The sequence below is a fragment of the Leptopilina boulardi genome, unplaced genomic scaffold (genome assembly GCF_019393585.1).
Source record: "Leptopilina boulardi isolate dan_hultmark-lab unplaced genomic scaffold, ZJU_Lbou_2.1 LbouV2_112, whole genome shotgun sequence".
Classification (NCBI taxonomy): domain Eukaryota; kingdom Metazoa; phylum Arthropoda; class Insecta; order Hymenoptera; family Figitidae; genus Leptopilina; species Leptopilina boulardi.
In genome coordinates, this window is record NW_026137655.1 from 2,806,150 (window position 1) to 2,831,716 (window position 25,567).

At 35.5% G+C, this 25,567-nt stretch overlaps 1 protein-coding gene across 11 annotated transcripts in view; it reads left to right on the forward strand.

The window, feature by feature from the left end:
• The window catches only part of LOC127279996 (histone-lysine N-methyltransferase 2C-like), a 27,601-nt gene continuing 2,034 nt past the window's right edge, over positions 1-25,567 (forward strand). The window contains exons 1-32 of one of the 11 annotated variants that reach the window (XM_051302674.1): positions 1-178; positions 1,940-2,125; positions 2,225-2,414; positions 2,492-2,668; positions 2,780-3,007; positions 3,107-3,350; positions 3,428-3,545; positions 3,628-4,544; positions 4,621-6,349; positions 6,431-6,595; positions 6,864-6,990; positions 7,071-7,285; positions 7,407-7,531; positions 8,337-9,095; positions 11,518-11,653; positions 11,752-11,855; positions 11,938-12,616; positions 12,690-12,866; positions 12,939-13,430; positions 13,516-14,052; positions 14,131-14,291; positions 14,649-14,801; positions 15,123-15,462; positions 15,547-15,734; positions 15,805-20,556; positions 21,287-22,685; positions 23,168-23,608; positions 23,696-23,972; positions 24,086-24,312; positions 24,396-24,613; positions 24,694-25,053; positions 25,141-25,491. In XM_051302674.1, coding sequence (XP_051158631.1) covers positions 1,975-2,125; positions 2,225-2,414; positions 2,492-2,668; positions 2,780-3,007; positions 3,107-3,350; positions 3,428-3,545; positions 3,628-4,544; positions 4,621-6,349; positions 6,431-6,595; positions 6,864-6,990; positions 7,071-7,285; positions 7,407-7,531; positions 8,337-9,095; positions 11,518-11,653; positions 11,752-11,855; positions 11,938-12,616; positions 12,690-12,866; positions 12,939-13,430; positions 13,516-14,052; positions 14,131-14,291; positions 14,649-14,801; positions 15,123-15,462; positions 15,547-15,734; positions 15,805-20,556; positions 21,287-22,685; positions 23,168-23,608; positions 23,696-23,972; positions 24,086-24,312; positions 24,396-24,613; positions 24,694-25,053; positions 25,141-25,491 — 16,137 coding nt within the window. In that variant the 5' untranslated portion in view covers positions 1-178; positions 1,940-1,974. Of the gene's footprint in view, positions 179-481; positions 501-1,939; positions 2,126-2,224; positions 2,415-2,491; positions 2,669-2,779; positions 3,008-3,106; positions 3,351-3,427; positions 3,546-3,627; positions 4,545-4,620; positions 6,350-6,430; positions 6,596-6,863; positions 6,991-7,070; positions 7,286-7,406; positions 7,532-8,336; positions 9,096-11,517; positions 11,654-11,736; positions 11,856-11,937; positions 12,617-12,689; positions 12,867-12,938; positions 13,431-13,515; positions 14,053-14,130; positions 14,292-14,648; positions 14,802-15,122; positions 15,463-15,546; positions 15,735-15,804; positions 20,557-21,286; positions 22,686-23,167; positions 23,609-23,695; positions 23,973-24,085; positions 24,313-24,395; positions 24,614-24,693; positions 25,054-25,140; positions 25,492-25,567 lie in introns of those variants that run through there. The other 10 variants (XM_051302689.1, XM_051302699.1, XM_051302708.1 and 7 more) reach the window with 10 other exon arrangements.

Here is a 25,567-nt window from a genome sequence, read left to right on the forward strand (position 1 = left end):
ACTTTCTTGGTGTTTCACCCTGGTTCACCCGGCGTGTACTCATCCGTTTGTAGTTTTCTGACATTTTTCTGTTTGTTACAAAATGTTTATCAGATCAACTTGTGCAAAATACATGGAAAACCTTAGTAATAGTGCGCGTGAATCAATCATGAGGCTTCGAAGGATGCTTCATTAATTGGTAAGTTAGTGCTCCAAAATATTCATCTTGACTCTCGAGGGTGTGTGTTTACAGCCTGCAAACCCTGACAGCAATGGCGTGTCTCGCGCTCGGAAATCTAGCCAACAAATCGTTTATGTTTGATGACAGTTTGACAGACTTTAAATGAACCGCGGCCTCGGGAACACCGTTTGTTTTATGTTAATGTGAAATTTTAAAATGTAATCATTGATAATTTTTACGGTGAAAAATCTTTTTCTAGTGTTTTGGAGTACCGTGTTACCTTAGGATGGGAACAAGATTGTGGGGCGGCACGCCATCCTTTCGTGACCGAGCGCTACCTGTAAGGATATCAACGGCATAAGCTCAACAAAATCGCGAATCAAATTAATCTCTTTGATTTCTGTCAAAATACTCGTGGAAAAACAGAATTCCAGTGAAAATCATTGTTTTGCAAACTCCAAAACAATAGCTCAACGCGAAAATGACGATACTATAAAACCTTCGCGATAAATCCAGACTTGTACTTTCTGCTACTACATTGACGGCTACATAAGTTTTTCTCTCTTTCATCAGTTGTCTATTACATTTTCTGTTTAATTAACGTTACTAATTTACTTTTTTGTGATTTTGGAGTAGATTCAACATCAATTAAATTTTACATGTTTTCAAGTGCCATAAGTTTTATAATTGCCTTATGTATACATGATTTTTGGTGTACGTGCATTTTTTTACTATTCTAATAACTTGAAAAAATTAATACATTTTTTTCTCTTTACGTAATTCCAAATATAAAGTTAATTTGAATTTGCCTATCGCCTATACGTCAATGTTTGTTAAACGATCATTGCATAGGATAAAAGTATTAAGCAATTTTTTTATGCAAAATTATTCAATTTTGATTAATTTAATTTTAATTAATTGTTTATGACTAAAAATTAATTGTTAAAAATTAATGATTTGACAAAACATTTGATTGTATGATACTTACTCCAAAAGGCACAAGTGTTTCACATGTTTTCTTAGAGTATTAGTTTATTTACATAAATCACATTTTATATAAAATATTATTTATTTAAACATCTATAAATTATAATTATGTATATAAAGTAAATTTTATAATTCATTTATAATTAATTTTCGATTGAAAGTTAATTATTAACGCAATTCGTCAAACAAAATTGAACAGATCAGCAATTACTCTGATGATAAGAGAATTACTACATAGATTTCTAACATAAAAATTTATTAATTTATTGCCTGAAATGTCAAAAAAAAATTCCATTTCCTTGATTGAAATCCGTGAAGATAAAACAATTTTTTTTATTTAAATGTGATGATTAGAAAAATTACTTTAAAAAATAAGTTTATTATAAATTAAATAGGTTTTTTAAGTTTTAGTTAATGAAATGCAATAAAAAGAATTTAATTAATTTATTTATTCACAGCATGTGAGTTCTCTGCGCGAAGTTTATGCGCAGGAAACAAAAGGGCCTTTTTATCTCCATTTTGTTTCCCCTAAGTTTTAAAGGGTTGTCTTGTATTTTTTTAAATTATAATTTGAAACTTTTTTACGGGCTTAACTAAAATTTATTAATTAAATAAAATAACACTATTATTATAATTTTTTACTATCATAATCTATCACTGAATACAAAATTTCTGTGTATAAATAGTGAGAATTTTTTTTTTGACAAAAAATAATAATAATTATTATTAATTATAAATATTTTTATAATTTTAGTTCAAAATATTAATAAAAATTCTTTGATAAAATTGCAGAAAAAGCCTACGACACTTTTTACATAAGAAGTGCCATGGATGATGAAGAGCGTCTAGAAGGAGAAGAAGAAATGGAGCTTGACGAAGCTTCTGACGGAGAAGATGAAGATGAGGAAACTGCAGGGATCCCAGTTTCCCCTGCCAACTCCGACCAAATGCTTGGTCCAGCTCCTATTTCTGGAAACAGTTAGTATTTTATTTTTAAAAAAGTATAAAGAAAGCATTAAAAAGTAAAAAAAAATTAATTTGAAGGGAATGTAAAATAATTTTAAAATTTTTTTACAGTGTTATGCGCGGTCATACCAGATGAACCGTTTCCTGATCCACTAAGGTATCAAAAATTTCCTCATCCCAGTGGGAAACCTTTGAACATCCGGAGAGGTCCAGGAAGACCTCGTAAAGAACGTCCTCCTGGATCTATCAGAGGTGTTGGAGTTCGTAAATCATTTGGAAGAGGATCCGCGAGAGGCAAAGGGTAATTATAATTATTAATATTATTTAATTTTTTGAATACGATATTTATATTTTATCTGTTTTCTTTAATTTTTTAAGGCTTGGCTATGCGCGAGGAATGCCTCGTCGTACTAAGAGCAAAGATGATGATACCCATTCTGAATCACCAAGTCCTCTTAGAATCGGCGATGATGGACAAGGAGATGGTGGTGAAACTTCCGGTACCGACAGATCAATGCCAGCTCCTGATGAACCACCTAATTTTTTAGAGCAATGGTAAAAAAATTGTATTTTTAATCTGATATTTAATTAATTTAAATCAATTTTTTTTTAAATAAAATTAATAAATTTTGTGCATATATAATAAAATCTCCTTGATTGTTACAGGCCAGGAAAAGTGTGCGCTTTTTGTAATTTGGGAGAACGAAGTCAATTGGGTCAAGGAAAAATGGACAGGTATACATTGCCTGAAGGATTTATTCCCATGAAGAATGCGATTCGTGAAGATTCGGAAGTTCCGTTAGACATAATTAATCCAGGTGACAAGAGTCCGCGCATGATTGGACCTGGAGGAGCTGTTACATGTCGTAGGCAAAAAAGTCTCGCCAAATGCAGGTAATTAGTAATCAAATTCTAATATATTCTGTTTTGTATTTAAAATTAATTTAACCAGAACGAGTGTTAAAAAAAACTTATATTTTACTTCTATTGCAGGAATCCTAATGTTACCAATTTCATTGAACCAATAGAAGAGTTAACGATAGTTGGCTATTCGGAAGAGCCAGATGTTGGAATTTTGTTTGAGCCAACTGGACATTTTTATGCTCATTTTTCTTGTGCAGTGTGGTCTAGCAATAATCAAAATGTAACACCCGAACTTATAAGCGCCACTGTCATTCAAGCCTCTTCGCGTCGCTGTGCCTCTTGTTCTCATTATGGAGCGGGATTGTCTTGTAAAGTAAGAAAAATTTTTTTTTGATAAAATTAAATTCATTTGGTTACAAAGGTGATATTTAACTAAATTTTTATTTTTAGGTGGGATCGTGCAATCGTTATTTTCATTTGCCGTGTTCAGCTGCTTCTAGTTGCTTTCAGGAAAAAACTACATTATCATTATTCTGCAATATTCATTCCGACCAAGTCCCTCGACTTTGTAAGTATTCAAAAAATTTTAATTTAAAATCACTTAAGGACGTTAATGGCCCCATCAATGATATATATTTTCCTTTTTACAGTAAATTTCGACGTAAGCTGTATGATATGTGGTCAAATGGGAGACGTTTCAAAACTAGTGATGTGTTCAAGTTGTCATCAGCACTATCATGGACTTTGTGTTGGTTTGCGTCTATTACCAGGAGTTCGTGCAGGATGGCAGTGTTCAACTTGTCGGGTATGTCAGGTGTGTCGAGAACATGAAGACGTATCGAAAGTAATGGTCTGTGAAAGATGTGATAAGGCATATCATCCAGGCTGTATGAGACCAATTGTTACGTCAATTCCAAAATTTGGTTGGAAATGTTTATGTTGTCGTATATGTACGGATTGTGGATCTCGTACTCCAGGCGCTGGACTATCTTCTAGATGGCACGCCCAATATACTGTTTGTGATTCGTGTTATCAGCAAAGAAATAAAGGATTCTCGTGTCCACTTTGTCGAAAGGCTTATCGCGCAGCCGCCTATAGAGAAATGGTACAGTGTAATGGATGTAAAAAATTTGTTCACGGCACATGTGATCCTGATGCGGATCCCCATACTTATCAGAAAAGGAAAGAAGAAAATCCAGATTATGAATATGTTTGTAAGAATTGTAAAAATCAAGCTCTTATGAAACGTAAAGATAGTTTAGATGACCATGGATTGGATATGAGTTTAACTGGATCTCAAGACAGTCTTTATGATGGTGATTCGTCAGAGTATGATTATACTGGTGGTTATGATGAGTCTTATTATCCGATGGGAATGGGGAAAGGAAAACCATTTTGCGCTTCCAAAATTGCTAAGAAACGATTTGGTGGTGGCGTTGTTGGACGGCCGAAAGGAATGGGAAAACACGGGTATCAAAAGCGGCAAAAGATGAACGAATTTGGCCGTAAAAGGGGACCAAAAGCAAAAATGAGGGGTATTTTTGGAGTGCCTGGTGTTGGATTACAGGTAAAGTATTTAATATTGTGGAATATTTAATCGTTTCTAAATTTTTATATATTAATGATTTTTTTTTATTTAACAGTGTATGTCTGATTCGTCAAAGGAGGACGAGCCAGGAGTAGAAAACAGATTGGTCTTGTGTTCAGCGAAGGATAAATTTGTTTTAACACAAGACATTTGTGTGATGTGTGGAGCTATTGGGACAGATCAAGAGGGATGTTTGATAGCTTGTGCACAGTGCGGACAATGTTATCATCCTTACTGTGCCAGTGTGAAAGTCACGAAAGTAATTTTGCAGAAAGGTTGGCGTTGTCTCGACTGTACAGTTTGTGAAGGTTGCGGCGAAAAAACCGACGAGGGTCGTTTGATACTTTGTGACGACTGTGACATAAGCTATCACATCTATTGCTTGGAACCACCATTGGATTATGTGCCGCAGGGTAGTTGGAAATGCAAATGGTGTGCACAATGTCAAACCTGCGGTTCAGATAATCCAGGATTTAATTGTAGTTGGCAGAAGAATTACACCCAGTGTGGACCTTGCGCTTCACATACAATTTGCCTCGAGTGTCAACAGCCTTACACTGAAGGTGATTTAATAATCCAGTGTAGTCAGTGTCAACGATGGCTCCACTGTTCCTGTGATGCAATTAAAACCGAAGACGATGCGGAAAAGTGTGCTGAAGTTGGTTATAATTGCACCCAATGTCGCCCCAGTGACGAACCACCGCCTCATATACTACGTAGTTTGCCGAAACCACAACCTAAATATCCTCGATCACCACCTCCACTTACTCGGAGTCCGGAACATTATAAGCCTTCACCTCAACAGTATTTAGTCGATGGTGTCTATTTATCGGAATCGGGTATGAATCACATTAAATCGTTAACATTCGAGCATCAGCAAACGAGGAAGAAACGAAGAAAGTTGCCAGTGGTTGATAAAGAAGCGGACATAATGGCAACCATTGAGTCTGTGGTGGCTGGAGGAAGTCATGATAATTCCTTGGACGATGGTAGCGGGAAGCTAGAACTTCTCGACGTGAAAGATGAACCGAATGAAGTTTTAAAGGAAGGAATGGCGTGGACTCCACGTAGTGGTGAACCACCGCCTGAAGGTTTCAGTATTTATACTACTGAAAATGGAGTAACGGTTCTGAGAAGAAAACGTCAACGAAATTTACAAAAACTTGGTATTGGCGGTTTCGTTGTCAGGCTGAGGGGAACGAGAAGAGATAAAGAAGAGGAAGGAGATGGAGAGAAGCTTCCCGAGGGAATAATGAGTCTGTCAGACGACAAACCACGCAGGAAGCCTCAGAGAAGAAAACCAAAGACTAAGCTCTCCGAATGTTTTCCTTCTTATATGCAAGAGGCATTCTTCGGCAAGGTTCTTATGGGCACAACCAAAGACAAAGATCTGGAAAGCAGCAGTGATTCCGACAATGAACACAAAACCAATCACAATACTGGTACCATTCAATTGTCACAAGATGAACTTAAGGCCATTCAACAAGTCAAGGCCAAACAGGAAAAAGAGGAAATCAAAATACCAATGGAGTTGCATATTAAAAGAGAAGAGATGATGGATGAAGATGCCAGTGATCCTGAAGCTCTTGGTGATATACTGCCGATTTCTGGTGATTTACTGGATAGTGATTTAGTTAATACGATTATGAACGAGCCTGATGAAGATTTGGCTAAAGCTAGTGAAGCCTTAGAGGAATTGGATGATGCTCAAGGTTCTACGAAGGATGAGTTGACTGATATCCTCAGTCCGCACTTTAATTTGGAGTCTATGGTTAGAGATACTGGTAAGTGTATTTTTTATTCTATTTAATCATTAATTTTATTAATTATTGTCGGTGTATTAAAAAAATTAAATATCTTCATAGGATTGCCAAATATGGACAGCAAAGACGTGGAAGAAATCTTTAAGGGTGTCCTTACTGATGAATCTCAAGAATCTCAAGAATCTTCAGTGTTTCCGATTCAGCCTCAAGTAACGCCACATGCTTCTGCTCCTTCTACGCCTTTAGTTTCACCATCTCCACATCCAGGTAAAGTAAAATTTATTGGAAAATAGAATTTTTTTCTCAAGAATATTGTATATTTTAATTGAAATTTCAAATGACAAAGATTCGGCCATATATAGAATCCTATTTGGAAGATTCCTCTTCTGAAGATTCCTTCCTTTGATAGAAGATCCTTATCCCAATGTTATTTCAAAAAGGTACAAATATTCAGTTTTGTTTCTTGAAAAAAAGGTTTCTTTTTATTTTTTCACTTAATTTTGTATTCTAATAAATAAACGTTACATTTTTTAAGGATTACAAGGAAGTTTGCAGTTGGCACGACCTCAAGTTTCCACTTCTCTACCTTCTGTTGGACAGAATAATTTGAATTCTCCGATGAGTTTTCCACCTCCCTCGCCCTATCATTCTGAATACAGCAAGTAAGTATTTTTTGTAATAAAAATATTTTTCTCCTTGAAACTTGTTAGATAAAAAATTAATTTCAATCTTCAATTTGTAGTAGTCCACAACAGTTTAGTCCTGCCTTTTCGGAACCACCGAGTCCATGGGTTAATCCTGAGGACGAGGGAGCTGGTGTAAATTCTGGTGTTCCGCATAACCAAAGAGGAAATAATCCTAAGATGGAAGCCGATGAAGTTCTAGGCACGGGAGCTACGATCTCAATGGTCCTTTACGCCAATATTAATCATCCAGAGTGGAAAACTGAATTTCCAGGTATTATTTTTGCTTCTATTTTAGAGAGTAAAAATTATTTTTATATTATTTGGAAATCTCTTTTATTAGTAACTTTTTTTTATAAAACAATTATTAAGTACTTCTTAATTTTTCCCTCTAGCTTGGCCTGATCGTCATAAGCAAATTCAGAAAAAATGGCGTGCTCTGCCCGCGGAAACAAAAGCTCCCTATTTAACGCAAGCGAGAGAAAATAGAGCCGCAAATCGTATGAAGAAAACACAACAGGTAAGTGTTGGAATTCTTTTAATTGTCACAATTCAATAATTTAATTTTGAAAAATCAGTCCTGTTATTTTATTTTAATATATATATATATGACTTGAAAGTCTCGTTTTTATCGCGTAGGGTGTCCTGTGCTAACAAAAAAAGTCAGACTAACAGCTCGCCCGTTGTATTTATGCTATATCTACCGTTAGTCAATGTTTTATCGTCAGTGTAAAAATCTGGTGTTTTAATTTCTCATAATTTTCGTTTTTTAAATTTATTAAAAATAATTAACTAATTAAAAATTATTGTGCGAAATATTATAGAAAATTTCTGACAAGTCTTTCACATTTTTCTTCCAAAATTCTTGAAACTAACCTTTCACTTATTGAAATAATACAAATTTTAAAAAAACAATGATGGTAACTAAATAAAAAAAACATAAATTCAAGGGAACTTAAAATTCTTAATTATTCGAGTAATTTTGTAAATAAATTCCTTTTTTAATTGAATTGTTAAAAATAGAAAAATAGTAAAAAATTAATATAATTAAAACACCAGTCTCTAACCATACGTGTCGACTTGTAAACATAACTATATTGAGTAGAGAAGCAGTCCTTTTCGAAACTAGGCATTTTTATTAATTCTTGTGACCCCCCATAAATAGAATGTCACCTTGAATCCTCTTAGAACCTTTGCGACTATTTAACCCAATTTGTAATCCTATTAAGAAAAAAAAAGATACATTAGCGAACTTGTGTAAAAAGACAAGTCGCGAATTTTATTATGATAAAAGTGTGTGAACGAGGCACCCCTTGAACCGACAGATACCCAAGGATTTACCAAGCACGAACCCAGTCACTGCAACAAGCGCACCTATCATCACCACCAAACCTGTCACAACAATGCCATCAGCTCAAGTTCCTCCAGTAGTTCCAATGGTCACCAGTCAAAAGCAAATTGGTCTTTTGTCCTCCGTGGATGGGGATAAATCTCAGGAGAAGTTGCTGTCAACAGTGGGATCATCAGTAGCAGTAGCAACAAGCAGTGGTCAACTAGCGGAGGTGTGTGCGGTACAAGGACCGCCGAGGCAGCTAACATCTTGTTCTCCGAGCCCTTCCCCAACTTCTTCCACAACCCCTTCTTCTTCACCTAGACCCAGCTCTGTCAATTCTATAAATTCCATTAATAGTCTGGCGCACCAAGAAGTTGCTAGTGGTTCGGCTAGAATTGCACAATCGCCAGCTACGTCTTGCACAACAACAACTGCTTCCTCTTACTGCAACGTGGTCGCCGGTGAAGGGCAACATCAAACGTCACCACCCCAGCAACGTCCCTCACCTGTTCATGTCACAATCAGTACAAGTAATATCGTTAACAGCCAGAGCGTATCCCAGGTCTCCCCCACTACTGCAACTGTTACGGTAGGAATTGGCCCTGTTCGCCAATTATCCTCCGTTGATCATCAGATTAGAGTGCTCACTCCATCTGAAATCATGCGCACCCTCCCTTCCCTCTGCCAGGAGCACTACGATCCGCCACCCACTGCAATTATTCACACTGTACCTGTACAGTCCCAGGCTATGGTGAGCCACCTATTGTGCCTCTAATGTCTTGCCTTGTGCCAAAGTATCCGATCGAAATTTTAGTGTCTGTACTTCCGTTTCTCTTTGTTTCTTAACATTTTTTAAACTGTCCAATACGACGGTTTTCTTATTTTTTTAACAATGCGAAAATACGTGATTTGTTTTGTCTTTTAATGAACTTGTTCATAATAATCGGTTCGTTTAGAGACTTTCAAACATCACGAGTCACACAATATTTCATATTGACACAATTTTCATTTTTTTATGGACTGAAAAATGTTTAATGATTTTTTTATTAAAATTTTAATTAGTTAAACATTATAGTATTTAACAAATTTTAATCGAAATCTTTCTCATCATTTTTTTCATGATTAATTACAAATCAAATACGACTCTTAAATTATAAATCTGTAAGTTGATGAAAATTCTATTTAATCGTAATTTTTTAGGCAAATGGAAAAAATTTTATTTAGGCATTTATTTGTATTACTCAGTTTAAAAAGATTTTTTTTGTTATATATTTACTAAAATATAGTTAATATTATATTTATTATAGATATGAATGAAAATAGTGTCTTTATCAAATATAAAATATGAAGTGAGACAAATTTGACATTTTCGCATCTGTTCGTGGTTGCCACGCAAATTAATGACAATTTGAATTGAACAAACATTTTCTTCCAATTAAAAGAATTATTTCTAATTTATCTTATTGTTAGAGTAAAATAAATAAATTAAATTTAAAAATCCAAAAGTTTTTAATTGTTTAAAACTTTTTATAGCACTCTATATTTAAAAATTTTTTAATTAATTTTTCTTATTTCTTTTTTACGTTATTATTTTTATAATTATTTTCTTACAAAATTTTTAATATTCCTTTTTCTTAAGTGGCAACCATTATATCTAGAATTTTTTTCTTATCATTGCATTATTGCAATGATCCTTAAGTTGAATTTCATTATTCCTATATATGTGTTTATGACTTGGAATGATCAGAGTTTATTAGCCTTTCATTTCCTTGAAAAATTGATGTTTATATTATGATTGATTATAAAAATTTCGCTGGCGACAATTTTATTGTTGAAAAAAATACCTTCTTTTTTGGCTCCATCTTTTTTATTTATGATTTATCAGTGGTAGATATCTACATATTCCTTATATATATATGGCATGTTAAAGACATCTGGCAATACACAAAAAAACGATACAACCAAAAATCCAAAAATTTCAATTCCTCAACTCTCAAAACTTCCTCCTCAAAATCTAAAAATCCTTTTTCAAAAAATTAATACTAAACTTAAACTAAGTACTTGGCTGTTTACAATTTTTTCGTAGGTGGACGTAGTTAAATGTATTGCTCTCTGTAGTAACGTTATGAATGATTATTTTCAATATTTGTTATTAATTCACATTCTCTCTTTAATTTTTTTCTTTTCTGTTTCGGATGCTTCATAAATATGAATGTAAGAATATGTCGTTGGCTTTTGAGTTTTAGTTGGATGTGTGCGTTTGATAAATTTCCTGCTTTTCCAAAAAAGAAAAAAAAACATTTCTCATATACTCATATAACACAAATTATAATCACATTTTTCAGTTATTTTCAGGTAGAATTATTTATCAAACTTAAAATTTACAAAAAAAAGCATCAATCTTCAATCTGCAAAAATTCACAATTCACTCATAATTGCAATTTTTGCACTAGATTCTTGAGCTAACCAAAATGCGTAATACACGCTTTACAACTACAAAAAAAAATCAAATAAATAGAGCTCATAATGCTACAAATACTGATTATCGTAACAAAAGAAATTATATATAAAATACCATTGAGTTTTCATGTGTTTATTCTGAACACAATGCATGCACACTGTGTGGTACGATTTTGAGAAATTTAATCACATTCATTTATATACGAAAAAAGAATTTTTATGTATACTTTTTCAATGTTTTATATTTCTTTTGGTGGTGGTTAATTATTTGTTTTCTTTGACTTGCTGCGCACAATACGGCTCTTCAATTATTTGCTGGTCTTATTAATTTATTGTAACATGTTATTTTTCTGTATCAGTTACGGTGTGTGGTGTAAAATTGTAACTAATCCTCACAGAAAACTCATGCTCTATCTAAAATGGCTTAGGACACTGAACAAATTATATCTTCTAATTAGAAAGCAAGAACCGTTTTACGTATCTTTATTTAAAAAACGAAACAAATGTGAATATTTATTTTTAAATTTTATTTATGAATCTAAAAAATTAACTGAATTTGTTGATCTATTTTTTTAATTTCTAATCATGAAAAAAATTGAATGTAGCGAAAAAATTAAGATTATAAAATGTTCTTGATCATTTTCAATTGGAAGATATAATTATTGCTGCCTATTCAGGTGAAGGCTCATACTAACAGATACCTTTCCCAACAGGAGCAGGAAAGGCTTACAAACAGGGACCGATCGACTCGTGAAGCTGAACAAGAACGACAATGGAAACAACTTCAAGCTTTGCGTCAACAACAAGCTCAACTTCAACAGCAAGTTATTCACGAGCAACGTGTTCATGGTAAGAAAAAATGGGCAAAATTCTTCAAACATTCAATAATTACATATTCAAATATCAATATTTTATTATTTCCTTTTAACTAGAATATAATATTTCAGCTATGGCAAGAGTACACAGGCAAATTAATGAAGATGGAACTCCAGTTATGAACCAGGATGGAACAACAGGATTAACTACACAACTACAAGTCTCCACTTCTCAAGTAATTAATTTTTTTATTTTTATTACACTTTTCAAATAAAAATAAATACTAGGAAATGAAAAAAATTTCTTTTTTCTTGCAGGATGCAAATCAAATATCTTCAATTGCCTCGGCTTCGCCAGGATCTCGTGCCACGTTCGCTGCACCACCAATAAAAGTTACTCGCGGCATGGCACCGCAAAGTCCTCTCCAAGGTATGCCTCGTTTACCGAATCAAACATGTACAACAGGAATGCGACCAATGGGAAATGTCGTGAGGCCTGGAATTCCTCAAGCTTTTCCCCAACCGCCATCGCCATTCTCACCTCAAGCCCCACAATCGCCTCACGACTTTCCACAATCTCCTGCTTCCACTCAATCTCAAGAGCACTTTCAACGCTTCGAAAACAGCGAAGCATTCTCGCAAGGCTCTCAAACACCACGATCACAAATTGTCAATACCCCAACGTATGCAACGTCACCGCGAAATGACGTTTTTACCCAACCACCTGGTACACCACGTCCTGTTTTTAATGCTAATAATAATCGTTCCACCACACATGTCTATGCTCCGTCACGTACTCCTGATCCTTACATCAGTCAACCCGGTACACCATCTCCGGTTTCGAATTATCCTTCACCCAGGTCAGAAACAAGATCCGAACCACAATCAACCGAGGCTTTCAGTCAGCAACCAGAGGTCAATCGACAGCTGAGAGATCTTCTTCAGAGGCAACAATTCAGTAAAAAGATTGAAACTCATGGTGCTTCCTGGCCTCAAGGTTATTTTCTTTCAAACAATTTGAAAAAATCCAAAGATAATTCAACTTTCACAATTAAAATTTTCTTATTCAGATGGTCAAAATCCTGGTGATGTGTTACCTCAACAATTTGAACCCGGACAAATACAATTACCGCAACATCCTCAACTGTCAGGAAAATCGGCTGAAGGAACATTTAGACAACCGTTGCCACCTGGAATCGTGAGACCAAGAATGCCGCAACCAAATGTTCTCGTTCGAAATCCTATTGGTATGCATTTATTCAGCTTCAGTCGATTATTAGTTCTATATTATTTATTAATAAAAATTCTTTTATCAACAGGTGTGAGTCCAAGACACGTGATGGCTGGTAAACTTGACTCCACACGACTTCAGGGTTTGGATCCTCGAACTAGATTACTTTTAAGACCACCAGTGTCTGTTGGGGTACCTCAACAACACTTCCAAAGTAATCAGGTTCTCCAGCGATTACCAGGTCCGAGAGCTGCTCTTCAAGAACATTACGAAGTCATACAGCAGCAAAGATTTTCGGAACCTAATCAAGGACAAATAACACAGCGTATCGTAAGAGCTGGTCAGGATGCGATCAGTCAAGGAATAAGAATGTTAGGCGCTCAAAGCATGATTCGACCGCCTGTCATTTCCACTAGAGTTAATGAAACCAATGTCAATACACCGGAAGCTTCCGAAATACCAGATAATGTCACTGCCGAATTAGAGGAACTCGAGCAAGAAAGAGAAGCTCCTCTGGGTGAGGTCGAGAGCGTAAGTGCAATATTAGGAGATTTAGGCGAAGATGACGATGAACTTCTTGGTAAGTAAACTATTAATTTTTTTTATTTAAACTATAAATGATAGTAAAATTTAAATATTGCTAATGTTTCACTTTGTATCTTCAGCTGAAATGGGAGCTGATTTTAACATTTTGGAATACGCGGATCCGGAGTTGGACAATTTAACTGGAGGTGGAAAGACAAATATTCTTGATTTGGATCTGGAGCAAGTGGAAGTTGAACCAAAGGAGGAGAAACAGAAGAAAGACAGTAAAGTGGAACCTAAGCCTGAAGATTTGGGAGGAACAACCACGGCGCATACAGAATCGAATGAGAAAATTGTCACGAGCACTGTACAAACTCCAACGGAGACAACTTCTGCTCCAACGCAAACACAAACGGTGCAAGGTATTGCACCAGCGGCGCAAACTTCTCAACCATCAGCAGGTGTTATACCACAAACTCATCCACAAGCGGCAATACAGCAATTGAATCAACACTTACAAACAGCGGCTGCAATGGGAAGACCCGTGGCACCAGGAACTCGATTGCTTGCACCTGATGGTACTATTGGAGTTGTCACATCGACAAACACAGTTACTGTCAGTTATCCATCGACTTTCCCTGGTCATCCACAACGCATTGCTCAAACGCATATGCAAGGTAAAACATTCTTCTTTTTTTAATTTCTACAAATGTACAGATAATTTTCTTACAATTTCCAATTTATTTCGTTTACAGTTCAACAACATCAACGTCTTGGAATGAGAGTCGCTGGAGTTCAGAATGTAGCGGGAAGAATAGTGTCAGTCAGTCATATGATCGGTCCGCGAATGCCTTTGCCACCACCGCCACCACCTCCTTATCCAGGACCTCCGCCTCCATATCGAGGACCAATACAGGTTTGTGCTCTATCAATTATTTTTCACAAGTGAAAAAAGTTTTGCCTGAAAATTAATTTTTACATTAACCTAATTTTCAACTAATATTTTGAAAATTCATTGATTTAAAAAGTTGAGTTTGGCAAATAAAATTGTTTATTTAGCTTCAATAAAAATTAAATACTATTTTAGTCATTATTCAATTAATCCGATTTGTCTAGAATTTTTATTAAATATTTGCAAAGAATTGAGATAAAAAAAACAACCCGGTATGAGTGTAAATGTAGATGAGTGATTTAATAACAATATAAACATTGGCTGGTAAAATGGTATTTTGGCCTGTGTGTATGCAATGCATTGGTGTTGGTGCATGTCTAGATGGGGCTATGCCCAGGTGAGCGGGGTTTGACGCGGCCCCCAATTCACATAGGGCACCCAGTGCCAGTTCCGGGTCCGCCCATGGTCCCTATTGTTCATACCGGTACGCCATCAATGTCACCTCATCCTCAACGAAGACCTTTGCTTCTGCAGGTGAGCAAGACGCGGGCATTAAATCAATTAAGTGCACCCTTGTTTACGAAAAATATGCACAAACCCTACCAATTTTTAATGACAAAAACTTTTTTTTATTCTATATCAACTCAATTATTAATGAATTATGTATAAATACGAAATATTTTATTATTTATTTTAAAAATACTAAATTTTAAACTTTTTTGTGTTAAAGCTTTCGCATGCTTTTTGTTGACACTTTTTTTTATAATATATTAATTGCAAGTAATAATTTATTTGTTGAAACGTGATTTAAATTTCACAAATACCATTTTGGGGATTGATATTAACGATTAGCAGTCGTGTTCACAGGAGCAACCTTTATTACTGGAGGAGCTTTTAGAGCAAGAGAAGCGTGAACAAGAAAAACAACAACAGCAACAACAACAAGCTGACACAACAACACCCAGTGGAGCTCTATTGAGTGACAGTGAATTTGAGAGACTGAGAGCTGAAGCTCTTGCTTCACCACCTCAAGGAATTGCAACTGTCACCGGTGGAGTGACTGCCATAAGACCAGCTTGTGCTCCAAGACCACCTTCATCTCCAGGTGCAAACTGGTCTCCAGCAACGCCTGATCCGAGCAAATTAGTTGTTCAAGCTGCAAGACAACCGATTTCCACTCAAACACCCCCTGAACGTTAGTATTTGAATTGAGATTTTATATTTCAAAAGAATATTTATAAATTAATATTTCTCTTTATTTGAATAATATTTATTCTAGCACGCATTGTGACGTTTAATATTCCTCAACTGCCGGCGCCACCTGCACCTCCGGAAAATATTATTACTGAACAAGATCGACAAGTACAGTTGCAGTATGAGCAGTGGCTGAATCACCAGAATCAAATACTCGGTCAACAACTTAAGTTTTATGAAACTGAAGTCCAGAAACTGCGAAAACTTAAAAAGGTATTAAACAATTAAAATCAGTAATAATCAAAATTATTATATATCGAATTAATCGATTTTTTTATTCCAGTCACTGAACAGTAAACAACGTCAGTTGCGAAAATCAGGTAATGAATTAACAGAAAATGATAACGCTGAACTGATTCGAATAACAAGCGAACAAGGTATTCTACAAAAACACTTGGATGCAAGCAGAAAACAAACTCGACAACACGGAATGCTGATGCAGGAGTATCACAGTAAACAACAGCAACGTCAACTCCAACCACAATCTAATGAATCATGCTCGCCTATGATGTCACCATCTCAACACTCGTCACCACTCAGCAGTCCAGCGGCGCTTGTTTCACACAGTCCAGGTCCTGGAAGTGCTTCTTCCACGATGATTCAACATTCACCGGCAAATTCAATCGTGCAACACAGTCCAAATCCACCCATGTTACAACACAGTCCAGGAAATTCACAAACAAATCCTGGAACAATGTCACCTCACAATATGCAACCATCTCCGAGAATTGGAACTCCTCTCTCACAAGGTGATGAGAGTCCCTTCAGTCCTGGAGCAATGCCGTCACCTGGAATTTGTGTACCAGCAGCCACGAGAATGACATCACCACAACATCGAGCCGTAATTACCGGAAGACTCACTACAAGTCCCGGAGCATTCACCACCGATGCTCGATCACCACAACAAATTATAGGCGATCAGAACATTCGAATGCACGGCATTACGCAACGTTTTGTTCGTCCACCCGCCGTGGGAGAAATAAATCAAAGACCTAGAATGACTTTACAAGCCGGAATTGTTTATGGACAAAGATCACCACTCGGCAGTCCACAACCACAATCGCAACCAATATTGACTCAGCAGCAACATCAGCAAATGCTTCACAGACAGCAAATGATTCAACAGCAACATGAAGTCGTTCCACAGGATAATCAACAAAATATCACTCAGAGAACGTTGCAGATGGTCCAACACAGGCAGCAACTCTTGCAGCAGCAGCAACAACAACAACAGCAGCAACAGCAACTTCTACAGCAGCAGAGGCAACAATTTCTGCAATTGCAACAACAGCAAAACCAACAGCAGCTTCAGCAACAAACTTTGCAGCAGCAAAATTTACAACAACAAAACTTACAGCAACAACAAAATTTACAACAGCAAACTTTACAGCAACAGCCTTTACAACAATCACATCAGTTGCAGCAACAACTTCAACAACAGCAACAATTGCAGCAGCAGCAAATTCAACAACAACAGCAACAAATGCAACAGCAACAGCAGCATATGCTACAGAAACCGCCAACATCTCCCATGGTTAATCAACCTGTAAGTTCTCCTAGTCCACAACTTCATCAGCAAATGCAACAAAACTACGGACAACAACCGCCAAGTTCTCCACTGGCACGTAGTCCAGTAGTCCAAACAATGGGATCACCAATGATTCAACAGCAACTTAATCAATCATCACAACCTCCAAGTCCCATGGGTTCTCGTGTACACAATCATCCATCTACCTCTCCAATGCTTCAACATCAATTGAATAATTCTCATCATCCACCGCCTTGTCAGACACCCAATTCGCCAATGCCTCGCAGTCCAATGGTCGGTGGTTCTCCAATGCAAATGCAAAGAAGACAATCCAGTGGAAATAGTCCTGCAATGCCTGACAGACCTCAGAGTGTTGAAAATCCTGGTACACCACGAACTCCACATACACCTCACACTCCACATGGAAATTATTCACAAAATTCCATGAATCATGATCAACAAATTCAACAACAAGAACAAAATACCATGGATCATTCAAGAGGTGGAGGAAATCCACATAATCCCGTCAATCCTCTACCGGTGCCTCGAAGTTTCGGAAGATTTGGCTATTTTAAATTGGGACTCAGAGGAGGATCACCCATGTGGTCTACAAAACCTGAGACCAGCAAGGGCAAAACAACCGAGCCAACTTTAAGTATTGATGAAAAACCAAATCCTCCAACACTCGTGCATAGAAAAACATCACTTAAAAATTCTCTAGTCTGTGCGGATTACAATGATTTTGACGATGACTCACATACTCCACCGCAAACATCCCCGCTTACAATTGAACCCAAGGCAACAACTTCTTTGACCGATAGTGCTCTAAGTAGTCCGAATGATAAATTAGAACCAATTCCTGATACAACCGACTATGACGATGATAAAAATGTTGTTAATTCCGAAGTGACCTTGAGTTCCGCTGCACAGGGAGACAATGATGACATCAATGATATTGAACAATTTGGAGATACAAATCTAGAAGATGTGATATGTCCATTGGAGGCTGATAATCAGGATGAGTACACTTTAAACGGACTTTTTGCCCAGGACATGGTTCTCATTGACAGCAATGATTCCCTCAGTAACGCTCTCATAAATGACAGCAATCAGAATCACAATCTTCAAATGCAAATATTGGGACTTGAACCAAGTGAAACTCAACCTGAGGTACATCTTGGAGATGAAGATGTCCAGCTGCATGTAAGGAATAAAAAAGATCTACATCTGAATATTGTGAAACCGGTTGAAACTGGAAAACGTCTCGCTGCTGTTACTGATACACCAGAATCTTCCGATCAAGAAGAATTACACACAATTTTGCCTCAAACTCAAGCTGTTATACCAACAAAAGGTGGTAAAATTCCAGATCAAAATATTCGAACAGAAAATGTGAATAAAGTCATCGAGGAAAAATTAAAAGAGAAAATTACAAATGAAATTAAAATTGAAAAAAAATCTGATACAAAAGTTCTTGAGTCGATTTTAGAAAAGCCGAAATTATACCACGAACCAGTACCACGTACAGTAACAAATCCTCAAGTATCTACGGTAACAATTGTCTCATCTCGAGCTAATCCATTCACTGTTGCAAAATCATCTTCCATTCATGCCACCACGAGTGTTAATATTGAAAAACCTGCTCCAAAATCAAACACAACTTTTGCATCCTACACATCAAAGGAAACATCTTCATTTGATAATCAAAATCGTGGAGGACTAACCATGGGATCAATAGTCACTGATGCGAAAATTGCCGCACGACTCACTCAGGCAACATTGAAAGGAACGTATTTAAAAGATTCAAAAGCTGATGCACCACCAGTTTCACTAAAAACAGGAATAGAGAAAACAATCGAGGAAGTATCAAAAGCCATCAAACCCGATATAAACCCAAAAATTAATATTCCAATTCAGAAAATGCAAATGTCAACTTCAAAAATATTAATTCCTGAAGCAATGAAAAAAGAACCTGTCACAAAGTTAATCGACTCAAAAGCTGGAACTTCACGTGAAGAGGAAAAGAAAAAGGAAAATTGTGTTGAACGAAAAATCGAAGTTGAAAAAACTCCAAAAATTGAAACAAAAGAGGATAGAAAACCCGACTCTTCGAATACCACCGACGAACTTGAACTTGAACTCGCAGCTTTACATAATCCTGCAGAAAATATTGCAAACGGTGAGAGAAATTTAAAAAAAGAAGATCCCAATCCACCTACCATGGAAAATTCCTTTCAAGGTAGACACATTTCACCAGTCACTGAGGACAACGAGTCTCTTGTTCATATTTTGGAAAATGATTCCGAACCCGTTACCGAAAGTGTTGTTCGCGAAGAAAAACCGGAGAATTCACAACAGGAAAAAGTAAAACCCCGATTGGAGCCAGAAACGAACAATAATCCAATTTCATTGAATAGAGATAATGACGCTAATTCATTTTCGAGGAAAAACGCCGCGGTGCAAAAAATTCTAATGGAAGAATCTCCAGATGAAATACTGGATTTGTTGGATGGTATTATATCTTTGAAGCCCGAAATGGCGAATGCGGATAAACAGAAAACAAATCTGCACTATCAAGTACCAACTCCATCAGGTACTCTACCAGCAAATATTCTTCAGGATTCATCAGCGGATTTGGAACAAGGAACTTCAGGTACTGAACGAACTGAAAGAACTTCGCCGCAGACTCCACAAGTTGTCCAACGAAGAGAATCCTCAAATACACAAAATACAGTACCTATAATGCCAACAGTTGTAACAGTTGCACAATTACAAAGAGCTACAAGTTCAGTTTCCCATCACTCTCCACTTTCTAAACCTTCCGATTTGACCCAAAACATTAAAAATGGATCTCAACAATTGAGAAATCTTCTCTCTTCATATCAATCAAATCATTCACAAAGTCACGTAACAACTACAACAAACATTGTAACTCTTTTGTCTCCATCATCAACATCAAATTCCAAATCCGGAACTACAGCAACAACAAGCAGCATTTCTGCTCCTTTATCATCAATGAATGTTCAAGGAAATCGTCTGCAAACAACAACTCCTGTTATAACAAGCACAGTTCATGGGAAATCGGACTCGGAAATTATTTCAACTAATACGCAACAAATTAAAGAAACCAATACGGCTGTTACTCTAGTGTCAAATTTAGCGAAATCATTACCCTCTGATCATTTTCTACGTGTGACTGTTAGTGGAATTCAAACACAAACGAGTACAATTGCTCTTCATACGCCAACAAATACTGCTCCAAGGCCAACTGGAATTTCAATCACTTCAAACGCAATGTTGAATGCAATGCTCGCTGGAACTAATTCAGCGAAACCAACAATGGCTGGAAGAGCTAATACACATTTGACTCATACCAGTAATTTATTAAGTTCTGTGATGCCTTCGTCGTCTATACAGCGAGCGCAGAATGTTCAAGCAATTCTGCAAGTCAGCTCCAGCTGCTCTTCCGTACCATCTAGAGTTCTCGTTAATGTGACTTCCGCTGCGGTGAGTTGGCCATTTTATTTCAATACAATTAAACAAAAGTGCTTTTTAGGTCTTCTTCTTTTAAATTAAATTTCATTGAATTCAATTTTATTTTTTCAATCACAATTATTTTTTTAGTTATTATTTTAATTACAATTAATATATAAAAATTAAATCAATTATGATGTTACATTCAATTTAATTAGCAAATATTATTCTCAATTTAAAAATCTAATTTGAAACATTATATCCTTGACAGTTGAGTATAAACAAACAATTTGCACACAACTCAATAGGTTTTACAAATTAGAATTAGAAATTTTAAAATTTACAATTTTCAAGAATATTATTTTCCTTTATTATTTCTACATTAACCAAGTCTTGACTTTTATGAAAAACTTTTCATGTGTAACTCTTTTTCTAATCAAGTATACAAAACTTGTCCCCAATTCACAAAAGTAGATAAGAACGTTTTCATATTGACATTCCAGTCGATAAGAATCTTAACAAAGAACAGTTTTCAACATTTATTCAATTAAGAATTAAGTTAAACAAATTTCTTTAATTGAAAACTATTTTTGAATTTTGATAAACAAATTTAATTTTTCATCTTTGAGAAATAACTTTCCAATTTTATCAGTAATATTGACAAATAATTAATAATTTCTTTTTATTCTAATAATTGTTTTAGAATATGAATTTTTGTATTTATTTTATTTTCATCAATAATAATGTAATTATGATTTTGTAGGTGAGTTCGTCAATGCAATGTGTCAGGACAATAGTTCCACCAATGGTAACAGCAACAACAACACCAGTTAATGTTACTACCAGCATTTTACAATCAACTTTATCGCAAGCACCAACTCTATTGCATTCTCAATTAACATCAGGAGATGTACAATTCAAGACTGGATCATTGCCAATCGACAGTAAAAATGTCGAACCCGATGCGTTACCAATGAGCTCTACAATCAAGAAAGAACCAGATGGACTTCAATCAAAATTGCATTCAAGTGAGAATTCAACAACGAGACTCGATTCTGATATCAACAAAATTGGAGCAACATCACATCGACTGGAGGAATCGCAAAACGTTTTATTGAAACAACTTTTGCAAAACACAGCCTGCGCTACCACAACACTATCATCATCAAGTAGTCAAGGACCAAGTTTACCTCTGGTCCCATCTCTAGAAGCTCAATTAGCCAGACCCGTGCCTCCAACGCCGTCTTCCTTACTCCCACCCCTATTAAACGAACTCCCAGTGAGTAAAACGCCTCCCACGAAGCAAGTATTAACAAAAGAAACCTCATTCGTGTCACACGCAATCACAACACCTAAAATGCAGAGTACAATACTTAAGGAAGAAACACCAAAAGTTTCTCCCTTGCAACAACCAGTAACAACGTCTTCCCTAAACGTTCAAACAATTGCACGATCATTGGAAACATTAGCTAAGCAACAAGTTCACAATCAGCATATTAAAAATCTCTCATTAACAATTCCCGGTGGTATTCAAACTCCACCTGTAACTAAAACAATACCAACACCACCTGTAGTTTCCGAAAGCTCTACGACACCACTGGAAAATGTTTCATCACAATCTTCAATTGTATCAACCTCTGAGGTGATTGCTCAAGTCACACAAGTGCAACAAAGAGCCACGACTCCTGTCACTGTTGCCAGACATATTGTTCAAACAAAACCAATAGTTACGACAATTGCTCTTAAAGCTGCTTTGTCAAATTCGGAAGTTGTTTCCAATCTTGTGCAAACGGCTCAACAATTTTCAACTCCAATCACGCAGGCTGTTGTTAGTGAGGCTCAACAACAACAACAACAACAACAACAACAATTAGTTCTACCTCCAAAACCTCCAACTCCAGTTCAACAGACTCAGCAACAGTCTCCAGTTGTTAGTACAATACAACCGTCAGTGCCTCAGATGACGACTCATCCTTTAAGTCGTCCTCAAGCTCAGATGCCACAAAGTACAATTACGTCACACACAGTGCCTTTGATGGAAGTGAAGAAAGAAATTCTTGACGAAGTTCTCCCTGGTGGTAACTCTGTTCAACTTAACGATACCAAAGACTTTCTTCCTGCCAAAGAAGAGCTCGTTGATGGAACCATCGATGACAAAAATGGTTAGTTCCTCTAATTATAATATATTAATTATTTAATATTTTTTAATTTATCAGTCTGCTTTAATATAATATTAAACAAAAAATAAAATTTGGAAAAAAATATAATATAATAGAACTGTTCATAAACAAGTCTCACAATCAACTAAATAAATTATATTAAGAAATGGAAAAATTTGTATTGTGTACAAATAATTCTAATTATTTGAAGTTAGATAAAGGAAAAGTAATTTGTAAACAAGTTATTAGTCATTCATAATAATTATTATTATTGTAAGTCGGAAAAATCAAAATTTTAAATCAATATAATGGGACAAAAAATACAATAATTAATTATTATTAAAAAGAATGATGAAAATGATAAAACGTATTTTTTAATTATGATATTTCTGAGTGGTCATTAGTTTTCCCTTTTGTGTAATTATTTTTTTATTTTCTTTTTTTAATTGTTGTAAAACCAATTTAACAATTTTTTGTCATTCTAGATCTCAAAAAATTGAAAAGAAGGCAGTATCAGCAAAAACGTAGACAAAGTCAGGGTAAGGATGCAGTGATGGGTCCACAAAAGAAGCGTGCGAGAAAAGAACCACGTTTAGTTGAAGATTACGATACATATATCGACAATGTAATGTTACAATTAAGACAATTACCAGGAATGGCTGTATTGGAACCTCTCTTAAGTAGAAATTATGGCGTATGTCCTGTTTTTGGATCTGGTGAATTATCAAAAATTGGTACTGCAAAAGATTATAATACAAGAACAGGTGATTTAATTGGTTCTTATGGAAATGCAAGACTTTCGGGTATCTCTGATCATTATAATACTCAACCCTTTGGCGAATTGGATCCCCTACCACCTGTTCCACCAGTTTCAACACAAAGAGGATTTTATGATCAAGAATTTCCACCATTGAAATTTGACGACAGTAAGTTCATTGTACTTTATTAAAAAAAAATTAAATTTTCTACATAAAATTTTTTGAAAAATTGATACTAATTACTTTCTTTCTTAGCAGATGACAGAAAAGAAAATATGTCAGCCACCAGAGACATTGACACTCCGGATACAGTTGTTAGTTCTTCATCTCCTGAATGTGTGATTCCTGATACTCTTCATAAATTTCCGTATCTTCGAGTTATTATGGATGATGAGTCTGATGATGATTCGGAAAATCAAAATCGTTATTCACCTCCAATACCTTTACTTAATCCAGTTCCGATTCGAGCTGGACCGGGATCATTTATCAAGGAAATTGCTAATAATGATAAAGAAAATTTGGGAACTTCCAGGTAAGAATCAAAATTTTTCGAAATATAATTTACTGTATAAAAATATTCTTTGAAGGATTAAGTTTACTAATTTTTTTTTAAAATTATATATGAATATTTATTTTTTCTTTTAGAATTGGTAAAACATCTCCGGTAACAGCAAAAGAAACTGGAAACATCAATGTTACAGTGACATTGAATAGTCAATCATCTGATGATATTTTAGGAGTTCTCAAAGATTTGGCAAATATTTTAAATTGTCCTGCACCCACAGATTATCAGATTGAAGAGCGTACTACTACCCCACCTAGTCAGAAATTGGGTCTTTATCGAACAAAGGGAAAAGACGGAAAGGAAGGAGGTATGTTTCAAAATCGTATTACAAATAATTTTCTATTTAAAAATGCTTTTGATTACAATTTCATTTTTATTATTTATTTACAGCACCGATTGATATTCAAAGTATTTTAAATGGAGCTGCCAAATTTTGTCGGCATTGTGATGTTGTTATTTTAAATACTTTGATTAGAAAAAGGGTTTCTGAATTTTCTCTAATGAGCAAAGATGATTTGGAACCTGCCGATGAAGTTTGCTTTTGTTCTGCCGAGTGTTATTTTCAATTTTCCGTTATTTATAAAACTTCCAACATTTCTCAAGATAAGGTTTGTATTCCTTTACATATTTATTATTATTTTTATGATTTATTTTCGCAATTAACAATTTCTGTTATTATTTTTTGCAGGCGGCAGCGATTGTGGATCACCTTAGTCAAAAAACAGACAGCAAATTCATCGAGGAGAATCTGAAGAAGTTCCAGGACAAGAAATTCTTTGGAAAACAATCGTTGGATCGTGACGAGAATATTCTACGATTGAAACGATTATTACCGGATTATGACAGATGTAAAAATGAAATTGATTTGCAAGATGGTCGCTTTGGCAAGAAGAGATCAGTTTCAGTCTTGGATGAACCAATGATCAATTCTAATGAACCGCATCCACCAGTTAAAGTTCATAAGGGCGATCGTTACAAAGTCTGGTCAGCAGGTGTATTGCAACCATCTGTCAAATATAAGAAACTTAATGAACGTGAAATCACCGAGGTTTGTATTAAAATATTTTTTTCAACGAATTTTCCAACAAAAAATAAGTTTTTTAAAATCATTTATTAATTTTTTCAATAATTGTAGATGCTTTTCCGTATGGGAGTGACTGTGAGTCCAGCAAAAGCTGAAGATACGAGGCGTTGCATCTTTTGTCAAAATCAAGGTGATGGAGCTGCCGATGGTCCAGCACGTTTATTAAATTTTGATGTTGATAAATGGGTCCATTTAAATTGTGCTCTTTGGGCGCAAGAAGTCTTTGAAACGGTGAATGGAGCACTAATGCAATTTGACGAAGCTCTACAGCACACTCTCACCTTAAATTGTGTTGTTTGCGAGAAACCAGGTGCTTCTGTCAGATGCTATAAAACACGGTGTACCAACTATTATCATCTTGGCTGTGCTGTTAAAGATAATTGTGTTTTCTTCAAGAGCAAGGTGTTTAGAACAGTAAAAAAATTTATAATTAAAAAAATTATTAATATATTTTGCATTTATTTATGATCTATTTAAA